The sequence below is a fragment of the Nymphalis io genome, chromosome 29, assembly GCF_905147045.1.
Source record: "Nymphalis io chromosome 29, ilAglIoxx1.1, whole genome shotgun sequence".
NCBI classification, from domain to species: Eukaryota; Metazoa; Arthropoda; class Insecta; order Lepidoptera; family Nymphalidae; genus Nymphalis; species Nymphalis io.
The window spans coordinates 5,564,808-5,576,967 of record NC_065916.1 but is presented as its reverse complement, the minus strand read 5'-3'; the positions used below and the strand labels follow the sequence as shown (position 1 = coordinate 5,576,967).

Here is a 12,160-nt window from a genome sequence, read left to right as displayed (position 1 = left end):
ATGCTTCGATATGCCTGCCGTATGTAAATCCGGTTCGACGATCTGGTTGACGTGGTTGGTAGATACTTGCCTTCCACGCCGAAGGTTGTGGGTTCGATTCCCACCCAGGACAGACATTTGTGTGCATGAACATGTCTGTTTGTCCTGAGTCTGGGTGTAATTATCTATATAAGTATGTTTTTACAAAAGTAAATAAAAAAGAATATAATAGAATAGAAAAGTAGTATATGTAGTATATCAGTTGTCTGATTTCCATAGTACAAGCTCCGCTTAGTTTGGGATCAGATGGCCGTGCGTGAATACTGCCCTGGTATAAAAACATACCATCGACATTTTAATTGGCGCAGATAGGTTTTGGGATCTATTAGAAGACGGAAAGATTCGTTTGTCTAGTGGTCCATTTATACAGAACACCAAATTAGGCTGGATTATTTCCGGACCTATCGTAAATAATTATTCACGTAAACAATACTAGAGAAACGACAACAAACTTTACTAGAATATAAACTTCTTTGACAACCTGATTCTTATGAAATTCCGTGTTATTTATGCCGCATCATGGCGTGTGCTCGAGCTCAGAGCCGCCACCAAGTTGCGCGTGGTGTTTGAAGCAAGCGTATCATATATATAATATAAACTAAATAAGCGTAAAGGCGGCCTTAGTGTAGACGAGTTAGACTACGCTGATAAAACATTAGCACGATTTTGTCAAATTGAATCTTATCCGATTGAATATAAGGCGTTGTCTTATAAATTTATTATTAAAAATAAAAGTTTTTTGTCTAAATTAAATTTATTTCTAGATGACAACAAAATAATGCGTGTATGTGGTCGTTTAGTTAATTCCGATGAATTTATTTACGTTAAAAAACATCCTATTATAATTATAAGTAAACATTATTTTGCTACTTTATTATTTCGCCATGAGCACATTCGGCTAATCCACGCTGCTCCACAGACATTACTTTTTCATTTACGCGAATCATGGTGGCCTGTAGGAGGTAGGACTTAACTCGCCAGGTAGTACACAGTTGTGTTACCTGTACACGCATTAGAGGTAAAACACTTACTACTATGATGGGTAACTTACCTAGCGAACTGTCCTGTAGTAGATTTGTGACAATCAATAACAAAGTGTAACGCTTCTATATTGAATAAAGATTTTTTACTTTGACTTTGACTCCAGCGAAGCATATTTATTAACATTAAAAAGATTTATTTCACGCCGCGGTAAGCCTGCACGAAATTTATTGTGATAACGGTCGCAACTTTATAGCAATTATAAATGAATTTTCAAAATTCTTAAATACATGTAGTTCTGATATTGTAGAATTCGCAACCAGGGAAAATATTAAATATCATTTTATTCCCTCTCATTATACGTATTTTGGTGGTCTATGGAAAGCAGAAGTAAAGTCGAGTAAATACCATCTTCAAAGTGTAATAGGGAATGCGCACCTTACTTTCAAAGATTACAGCACAGTATTAGCTCAAATAGAAGCCGTATTAAATTCCCACCCTTTGTCTCCTCTTTTTCCCGATCCACAGGATTATTCCCCACTCACTCCAGTCCATTTTTTAATTGGCTGACCCCTGACTGCACCAGCCTGTGTTCCTACGAGTCATCCCCAGCGATACCAGAAGAATAGCTTCGCCAACACGTCTGAAACCGGTGGGCGAAGAAATACATCTCCGAGCTGCGGGTGCAGATAAATTGGACGATGAATAAAGACGAGGTCAAGCCAAACTCCTTAATGGTTTTTGAGGATAATAACCTCCCACCGTTGAAGTGGCATTTGGGACGTGTCCTTCGCACAATTTTAGGACAAGATGGCATATCGGCGTGCGGCGCGCATTCGCCAAGATTTGTTCTCTTTTCCAAGATGTGTTCGACACTGATACAAAAACTAAAGACCATTGAAAGCCACTGCTTCCAAGGCCGAGGGCATGTTCATACTTCCTATCCAATTAAGGATGGGTAGTGACATCTCGTGTCGAGAAACTTAACCAAACACAACGTCATACTTTTTATCGGCCGCGATTGGTTAAATTTAAATATTGTACCCGCACCCCCTCTCCTTGATCTCTGTACATTCGCTTAAGACATTACATGCAATTTTGATTGAGAGCCTAACGCATTTATTTATTTTTCTACACCCATCATTATCCTTCATCCATCATCTTGGGTTATTCAACCCCTCACAACTGCCGCCACACTCCGATTAAAAAAAAGTATATCAATATCACACCACTGGAAAGACAGGCAGGCCTTCTCTCCTTATTAGAAAAGATTTGCTGAAGATAACTGTCTCTACTACCCTCAAATCTTCAATATACCGAAATAACGTTTGATTTCAGAAAAAAATCGTACCCATATACACAGATGAGGTATCTACACAGCGAACAGCACCAAAACCTAACACCACGACCGTCGAAGCCCTTAGCGATGAGATGCTGCAAGAGAAGATTGCGGAACTCACGAATGCTAAGATTAAATATGGAAAATTTGACAATATGACCTCGATCGAGCTCCGAGATGGATCCGCTATGCCTGTTATTGCAGTTGGCACAGCTTTGGTAAGTAAAATACTTTCTATTTATTATAAGTATACATTTACTTTGTGGTAGGGCTGAGCTAGCTTTCTGAGTAGGTACTATCTACTTATTAGATATCGTTACACCGGTTAAAGGATGAGTGAGCCAGTGTAACTTTAGGCACAACGGACATAACATCTTAGTTCACAAGATTAGTGGCGGTTTGACTATCTAAAGTATAATTAGTATTTCTCCCAGTGCCATGTCTATGCGGAGGTGACCACCTACCATTAGATAACTCACTTGCCAGTCTAACTACCTATTTTAAATAAAAACATAAATACTATATGTCTGTATATACAAAGATGCTCTTTATTTTATCAACATATATAATATATTGACTTACTTGTTGGTCTAGTGGCTTAATGTAAGGCCGCAGACCCGGAGGTCCTGGGTTCAATTCCCAGGTCGGGCCAATAAAAAGCTATTGGGTTTTTCTGGCAGAAAATTCTCAGTAGCAGCGCGGAGTCTGGAAGTTCCTGCGCCTGAACTTTTACGTTCGTGACGAATTGCCGTCCCATCGGGTTATGAGAGCTAAGGAAAAGAGAGTGCAACTCTCTTGAGATTGGCTGCCGTGGCCGAAATCGGTCTGGAGGACATTAATATATAAAATATTATCTTCTATGATCTGCAGCTGGAACCAAAGCTGATCAAACATATAATAGGCGCTGCGATAGATCTCGGCTACCGCGCCATAGACACCGCATTCATCTACGGAAACGAGAAACTAGTAGGCGAGGCGATACAGGCTAAAATAAACGACGGAACTGTAAGACGGTAAGTTGTCTGTGGTTTCATTCTAATAGAATTTTCAAAGTACTATTCTGTGCATTTGTATTATACAAACTTTTGTCACATCAATGCAGACAACATAGTTTCCTTTTGTGAGGCTACGGGGAAAACCCGAAAAATAAACCTTAGCTTTAAAGGCGTGGCTTAATTCACGTGTAACAAAGCAGAATCCCTTTTGGGAGATTTTACGCTTAGAATTCAGATGAGATTGAACGAAATCCTTAAAATATCATACCGCTATTACGGTTAAAGACTATCTTTGATATCCTTCGGCAAATTATTGTGGGTGCGTGTTCCTTCAAACAAAATACTTTTTTTGCCGTAGTTTGTCCTTGATGGGCCTAAACATATGTTATTAGCATTTCTAATAATTCGCTTATGAATATTTCTTTTTTCGTAAAAGTAATTTGAGAGTGTATATCTTTTGTAAGGATTTTTCTAATATGAATGCAGGTGCTCTGTCTATATATTTGAGTTAGGTTCATTAGTTTTGTATCCTTATAAATTTTTATAGTAGGTGTTAAATAGTTGTATTTAAATAGAGTCTTTATGAGTTTATTTCATAAACGTAAATAAAAGTAAATAACCCACTGCTGGGCAAGGCCTCCTCTCCTTTTTTAAAAGGTTTGGAGCTTACTCCAACACGCTGTTCAAATATCTCAAAACCACCCGCATTGGTTACACGTGCCAGTTTTTATCCACATGTAGGTTTCCTCACGATGTTTGCCTATAATTTACTTTCAAATTGATCACAAGAAAATACAGTGGTGCTTGTACGGGTGTCGAACTCAGAATCAGCGGTTAAGATTCCCGTCTTCTAACTAATGGGTCATCATGGCTCGATAAATTAAAATGTATAATTATCTAATTATAGATTGATTTTTAACTCAATTAAATTCTCAGTCATATCTAATGCTTACTATAGCATATATATTTGTATGTATAAATATATATATATCAGCTTACTGCTGGACGAAAGCCTCCCCCATAGAACGCCAACCATCCCGATCTTGGGCAGCCCGCATCCATCCCGTACCTGCCACCTTTTTGAAATAGTCGGTCCATCTTGTCACAGGGCGTCCTACACTACGTTTGCCTAAGCATGGTCTCCACTCTAACACGTGTCGTCTCCATCGGCTATCAACGCGTCTGGAGACATGACCAGCCCACTTCCACTTCAGGGTGCTAGCTCGTTATATATATATATATATATATATATATATATATTTGAATCACTACGGGTACGCGACCCCGGACTGCTCTAGCTAATTGTGTCACATTCCTGTATCTTCCGTGATCACAGTATCCTCACCCCTCTCCTTGATACGTTGTTTCCCAAAATTATCCCAGTGTCACGCCAAAGAAGAAGGAAAAGTAATATTAAAACCGGAGCGGTGCCTCCGTTTAGGCGTAAGCCAATCACCTGCGGCCAAACCAGCACCACACGTATTGACTCGTCATTCCTGCGGATCCTGCTGGGGAGGACGAGAGGGTGGCATGGGTACTGGGCAAGCCCGTGTTGCCATAAAGTCGCCTGGCCCAGGCGTAGCAGCATCCACGGAGAGGACACTTCGCTCACCTGTCTTGCAGGTGGAAAACAACACGGAGAGTGGCAGTCACCGGTTATAAGTCAGCACGAATAGGCGTAAGTGAGGACGCCAGGGGCCACTCTTGACAGTAGGAGGATCCATCGTAGATCCATTGATCAGTTACCGCCTGCTTTAAGTCGGGCAGCCCCCGATCAATAAGGTACTGATCCGCCTCAGCGTTAACTTGTTCCGCCTGGGTGAACGGAACACAAGCCTTACAGCTGGACGTTGACGCTGTGACATTAACCACCTGCTCAAAGAAACAAAAATCTCAAAACCCACAACAACGCTGCTTACATGCGCTTTGCGACATGGAATGTCCGAACGATGAGGACAGGCTTCCCGAACACCTACGGAAGCTCCGATTGCGCCCAAAAACTGCGCAAAACTTACAGTATCGACGTGGAGCTTAAAAGGCTCAACATCGATATCGTAGCCTTACAAGAGACCAGAACTGAAGACGAAGGGTCTTTGCGTGAAGCTAACTACACTTTTTACTGGAAGGGCAAGAGGTCCTTGGAAACACGAGAGCATGGTGTAGGTTTCGCGGTTCGAAACCATCTCATCAACGCCATAGAGACACCTGTAGGCGTTTCCGAGCGGATTATGGTCTTGCGTCTAAATACAAAAAGCGGCTTTGTCACGCTAATTTCCGCTTACGCACCGACGCTTAGTTCAAAACCTGAGACCAAGGATCAATTCTACGGCCAGCTCGATGAGACAGTGCGCAGGGTGAATCCAACTGACAGACTGCATATTTTGGGTGACTTTAATGCCCGCGTCGGTCAGGGTACATCAGCCTGGCCTGAATGCCTCGGTGCACACGGCATAGGCAAGCTTAACGACAACGGACAACGACTGTTGGAGTTTTGCTCAAGGCACCAGCTGTGTGTTACCAACACCTTTTTTAAAGGCAAAATGATGCGGAAAGTCTCGTGGATGCACCCTCGATCTAAACACTGGCACCAATTAGACCTTGCTCTTACAAGAAGGAGGGATCTACGGGAAACGCTCCACACGCGGGCGTTTCTCAGTGCCGATTGCGACACCGATCATAGCCTCGTTGCTACTAAAGTCCGACTGTCCCTAGAAGAGTCCATTCTTCCAAGCCACTCGGTCGAAAAAAGATAAATCTTTTCAAGACTCGTGACATGGAAGTAGTGGAGTCATTTGGGGAACTCGTCTACGAAGAAGTTGCAACTTGGGACAGTACGGCATCAGCGCGAGTCGAATGGGAAAAAGTCAAGTCTCTTCTCACTGACACTGCAGGCAAGATTTTTGGCTATCAAAAGGCAAAATCTTACGACTGGATTTAAGAAAACGAGGAGCACTTACTTCCCTTGATTGACTCGAAACGCCAAGCCGCTTTAAATTTTCGCCTTAACCCTTGCGATGCGACGCGTAAAGATCTCACGAAGGCAAAAGCCTCACTCCAGCGTAGCACGCGCTTCTTTGTAAATACGTATTGGACAGAGCTTTGCCAAAGCATCTAAGCGTGCGCAAACGCGGGCGATATTGGCGGGGTATACGCGGGCATCAAAGAAGCTCTTGGACCTACTCCAAAAAAGACGGCACCTCTCAAGGAAACCAACGGTTCTGTTATAACAGACAGCATCCGTCAGATGGCAAGATGGGTAGAATACTACAAGGGGCTCTACTCGTGCCCAGTGGATATTCAGCCAGAAGCAATGGAGCTTGTCCCGAATCTGGCAACTTGGCACGAGCTAGACGTTGCACCCACAGTAGAGGAACTTTATCTGGCCGTCAAGAAGCTCAAATGCGGAAAGAGCCCCGGAAAAGACGATGTTGTCACCGATGTTGTCAAGCTTGAGTGCCTCTTGCCCATCCTTCATAACCACCTAGCTAAGTGCTGGGAAGAAAACTACGTCCCTCAGGATATGCGAGATGCTAACATCGTCACTCTTTATAAAGGCAAAGGCGATCGTGGCGACTGCAACTCTTACCGCGGAATATCTCTTCTTAGCATCGTCGGTAAAGCCTTTGCCAGGGCCATTTTAGGCAAACTACAAAGGCTCGCTGACCGCGTATACCCTGAGGCACAATGTGGTTTTAGGTCCCAACGGTCAACTGTCGACATGAAATTTTCACTCAGACAGCTACAAGAAAAGTGTAGGGAGCAACATACCCCCCTAGTCATTGCATTTGTAGACCTAAATAAGGCTTTTGACTCCGTGAGCAGAGAGGGGTTGTACTCGGTTCTTGTCAGAATTGGATGCCCCCAAAACTCCTAAGGATAGTGCAATCGTTCCACGAAGGTATGGAAGTCACCGTCCTGCACAATGGCAACACATCCACGCCATTCGACGTACGCCGTGGTGTTCGTCAAGGTTGTGCACTGGCCCCCACCTTGTTCGGAATATTCTTCTCGGTGCTTCTGAAGGTTGCTTTTGGAAATGAACAGAAAGGCGTCCACTTACACACGCGAAGCGATGGTAGGCTGTACAACATCTCAATGCTCAAGTCCAAACGCTACAGGGAGGACCTATTTGTAGATAGTCTCCTCTTCGCTGACGACGCTGCCTTCGTTGCTCATGACCAAGCTCAACTCCAGAGTCTAATGGACAAATTTGCCAGAGCGTGCGACCTCTTTTCAATGTCCATAAACTGCAGGAAGACCGTTATTTTAACGCAAGGATGTTTAACCACCAAACGACCAAGGATGTTTAACCACCAAGCGACCCAAGATAGCAAAATTTGTTAACCACCTGTAAAGGTAACCACCTTGGGTCGCATTTGTCGAGCAATCTCTCGCTTGATACAGAGATCGACTTCCGCATCGACAAAGCAGCCTCTACGTTCGGGAGGCTCTGAACAAGGGCTTGGGATAACAGACACCTTACGGTAAAAATGAAAATGCTTGTTTACCAATCATGTGTCCTAATCACACTCTTGTATGGAGCAGAAACGTGGACAACGTACGCAAAACAAGAACGCCGACTAAGCACATTTCACTTGCGCTGTCTTCGGAACATTCTGGGCATCACATGGCAGGATCGCGTGACAAACGAGTCTGTTCTAGGCGAGGTACAGCTGCCTAGCATCATGGCCATTCTCAAAAAAAAACGGTTACGGTGGCTGGGACACGTGCATCGAATGGACCAGACTGTGGATGCAAAGATGTCTGTTGGGCGGCCTATGCTCCGTTACAAAGATTGCGCTAAGCGTGATATGGTTGCGTTTAACATCCCTAGCAATCGATGGGAGGAACTGGCAGAGGACCGTGCCAAGTGGCGACGCCTTATTCACGAAGGTCAATCAAAGCATGATAATGACTGGTTTAAACTACTAAAAGAAAAACGCACTAAGCGTCATGAGCGGGCTTCAAACCCCCGCCCATCTGGGGGCGCATACACTTGTCGGAAGTGCGGCCGAAGGATCCTCTCTCGCATTGGTCTTTTCAGTCATGAACGCAAGTGCCTTCGCGATGCCGCTTAAATCATCTGTCAAAGATGCAGAAGCCTATATGTATATATATGCTTACTATAATATGTAATTGTTTGTTTCTCAGTGACGAGTTGTACATAATGGCCAAGCTGTGGAGTACGTTCCATCGGCGTGACCTGGTGTTGAAGGCCTGCAAGCAGTCCTTGGAAATAATGGGGTTGGAGTACTTCGACCTTTACTTAATACACAATCCTATGTCGCTTAAGGTGAGTTTCGTATGAAAAGGTAAAAAGTTGCCATTATCAATTAATCGAAGTCAACTGCTGCTGCAGCCTTGAGGCGGACTGTTAATGCTATCTTTTGAAAGATTTCAAGATAAAATCATAGACAATTTTTATTACTTTTTATAGTTTTGACATATTCCTAACAACAAATAATTGATTACAGGAGGGTGACAACCCTTTACCAAAAATCGCGAATGTTCTCCAATACTCCGAGCACGATTACCTCGAAGCCTGGTACGGTATCGAGGACCTGATACAACAGGGTCTCGTGAAAAGGGGGGGAGTGAGCAACTTCAACTCTGTGCAAGTTGAGAAAGTTTTGGACAAGGGGAAGATTAAGCCAGTTATAAATCAGGTTAGTAATGCTAAATAAGATTTGCTGAAGACAATAATAGGTAATGGTCCAAAGGAATTAGGAATTACACCATCGAAACGCCTATATGTGGCAGAGATCGTAATGGAAGCCCTCTCTGCCAGGAGAAACTTGAATGGTGAAGCTTCCCGAGTACCTGCGCAGTATTCATATAGGAATCTACGAACAGTACAATGAGTACAATTAATCCGATGAGATGTCGGTTAACACTGGCAACTTCATAACTAAAATCTAGTTCTATCTCCTGTGTAGATAGCAAGTCCACGAAAGATGGATAATTAAACATTAATAATTTAATTCACAGGTCGAAAGTCATCCATACTTGACACAACAACGCTTGGACGAATTCTGTACGACTCGCAATGTCAAGCTAAGCTGCTTCGGTGTGTTGGGCTCTAAGGGGACACCATTGGAACTGAAGAGTGATTTACCACCAGTTATAGATGATCCTTTAGTTAAGGTCATGTCTGCGGGATTGGGGATCAAGCCAAGCCAGCTGCTTATAGCGTAAGTCTGTGATGGATAAGTTTTATTTGAGTAATGTTTTAGTACGCAAGGTGGTGACTCCCTTTCATCTTGCTATTGCGCCATATGCGCTCTGCCTCCATTGCCACCATGCGAATAATATAAGGATTATTCACTTTCAATGTCACCAGACCAGCGAGAAACCCAGATATTCCTATATCCTCCTATCTTCAGATCAAAGGCCGTTGAGTCCTAATCCCCTTCCCATCCTTCACATTTATTTATATGAGAACCTCCGCCTGGTGCTACCGACACGACATCGTAAATATACAATATACGCTGCTTGAATTATTACGAATTTACAATTACAAATTATTAATATCGTTAATTATATATATTACAGATATCAAAAACAAGCGGGCCGCAATGTAGTCGTTAAATCAACTAGCGCTACTCACTTGTGGGATAATTTACAAGCGCTGAACTTGAAACTGGATGAGTCCAATATTACGGCGCTTAACGCCCTCAACAGGAACAAGCGTACATTCACATTTGTGGGGTGAGTTTATCAAAAGTACCTATTCCGATCGATGGAGATTATTAAGCGTAAAAATTAAAAATGATTTTGTATTTAAAACGTTTTTATTCGTCTATACTCATTAATATTCATTTAACGATCAGCAAAGGAATTAATGGTTTATTTAAAGAACATAAATTATAGTCCTTCGAATTGGATTAATGGTCCTAATTTAAAACTGATATAAAAATATTACGAATCTACTAACAAATTGTCGCAATCGAATCGGAACAGTGTCCTTTTTCCTATTCTTTAATTTAAAATTAAAAGAGAATGACCAAAAATGTAAGGACCCTGGTCCAAATAAAGAGACTTATATAATAAATTGTCTAACTAGTGAGTCATTATAACCAGACCGCAACAAAAAGTATGCAGTCAGTAAAAACTGAGTTATAACTGAATGAACTCATGTTTTTCGACTTTTTATGCGAAAAATATCGTTAATATAATTTAAAAAAGTTAAGATATTTTTTTTAATATAATCATAACTTTTTACTTATAGCTTTCTTTTGTCTCGTAGTTAAAGTAACTCTTTCTTTAATGGACTATAAGTCAACACTCGTTAGTGATGGATATTAGAACCATTTTTGGCCATTCTCCTTTATTAGTAAGGACTGTTTTTGCTATGAAATAATTCAATGTGTTGTCAACATTAATATAAAAAAAAACTTTTTTATAACGTTTTTTATATCTCAATGGTTGTCAATGAGATGCCAAGGGTAGAATCTCTAAAAAGCCAAATCTCTTGGGCTTGTATATTACAAGCTACTTTCGGTAAACAATATAATATAATAATATGTAACTGAAATAGTCATATATATTGCTTAAATTAAATATATTAAGTATTTTTTAATGTAAAAATATTGTTTTTTTTTTTCAGAATGGGAGAGACTCACAAGAACTATCCTTTTAATATACCTTTTTAATTATTAATAGTTCTTGACAGAAGTGACGAGACGAATTCGAGCCATTTTTTACGTCATTTTGACATTTTTTTTTCTAGTTTAAGTTCATTTTTCTCTATAGAAGATAAGATAGAATAAGATGATACGATATTTCAATTGAAATATTTTTTTGTAGTAACTTTTTGTCGTATTTTTAGTAATATTTACTCGTTAATGGAAGAGAGCGAATTCTGATGAACAAAATGTGTTAAAAGTGTGTGACTTGACTAACCACCTATGCTATTTTCATAAGCAATTTGTAGTAGAATTCAAAGTAAAAAAGTACGTTTGTCATGACGTCTTTAGTTTAGTAGTAATTGTGTAAAATTCCATTATTTCGGAATATATTTTATAAATGACAAAAAGCGCATTACGCGCCTTTTGAATTGCATTTTGACATTTTATTTTTTTATAATTATGTTTTTTTTAATCCATTTACCGAGTTCGATGAATTATGCATTATTCCATGACAATTTTTTTTAATATTAAGTATTTTGATAAATGATTATTGATAATTTGTGAAACTTTTGACACATTACCCAAATGTGTGATTAGGAATAATTTTGTGTACTTAGTTTTAATTCCAGTATTATTTTTAATGTACTCAATGGAATGAATAATAATTCCTAGTGTAAGTTAATTTTTTATTTTTGATCATGTATTTGATTCCCATACTTTTCTATTAATTTGCTATTAATTAAAATGTAATTGAGGAATTAAATGGTAATTTTAATTAATTTATTTTATTTTATTGAAGTGACACTCATTTTGCTCATTAACAATACAAGCATGTCTTATCGTGTTTAAAATCGCATCATATATATATGATGAATTATCTTTGAACATGTTTTTCAAAGATAATTCATAATATATATATATTCAACCATTGGACGATTAATAGTTACATAATCCGCGCGATCAGATTGGGATACAACCTTTTGGTACTGAGACGCGCGGTACCAGCGGTAGCTTTGGCAAACTCGTGTTGATGATTTGCGAGTCAAAATATTTGAATAATAAATACTTTAAAAAAATTATATATAAAATATATATAACGTTGTTACTTGTCTGGTAGTAATGATTTTTGCTTGTGACTTGCTACAGTATTACTAGTTCAATAATATTAAACAGCAAGA

At 40.3% G+C, this 12,160-nt stretch overlaps 2 protein-coding genes across 13 annotated transcripts in view; one reads left to right on the top strand and one right to left on the bottom strand.

The window, feature by feature from the left end:
- The window catches only part of LOC126779589 (hybrid signal transduction histidine kinase M-like), a 132,909-nt gene that overhangs the window by 105,396 nt on the left and 15,353 nt on the right, over positions 1–12,160 (bottom strand). The window lies entirely within an intron of this gene.
- On the top strand, positions 2,271–11,055 carry LOC126779605 (1,5-anhydro-D-fructose reductase-like). The gene is made up of 7 exons (XM_050503746.1): positions 2,271–2,577; positions 3,230–3,372; positions 8,506–8,647; positions 8,829–9,020; positions 9,343–9,545; positions 9,907–10,062; positions 10,961–11,055. Exons 1-7 carry the CDS (start codon positions 2,452–2,454, stop codon positions 11,004–11,006), a joined length of 1,008 nt encoding a protein of 335 aa, XP_050359703.1. The 5' UTR covers positions 2,271–2,451; the 3' UTR covers positions 11,007–11,055.

Bases quoted from the DNA above. Each gene is read 5' to 3' on its own strand.
- LOC126779605 (XM_050503746.1), top strand. From the start codon at position 2,452: ATGCTGCAAGAGAAGATTGCGGAACTCACGAATGCTAAGATTAAATAT. The intron at 2,578-3,229 runs GTAAGTAAAATA...TATGATCTGCAG, and splicing joins TTGCAGTTGGCACAGCTTTG to CTGGAACCAAAGCTGATCAA. The intron at 3,373-8,505 runs GTAAGTTGTCTG...TTTGTTTCTCAG, and splicing joins AACGACGGAACTGTAAGACG to TGACGAGTTGTACATAATGG.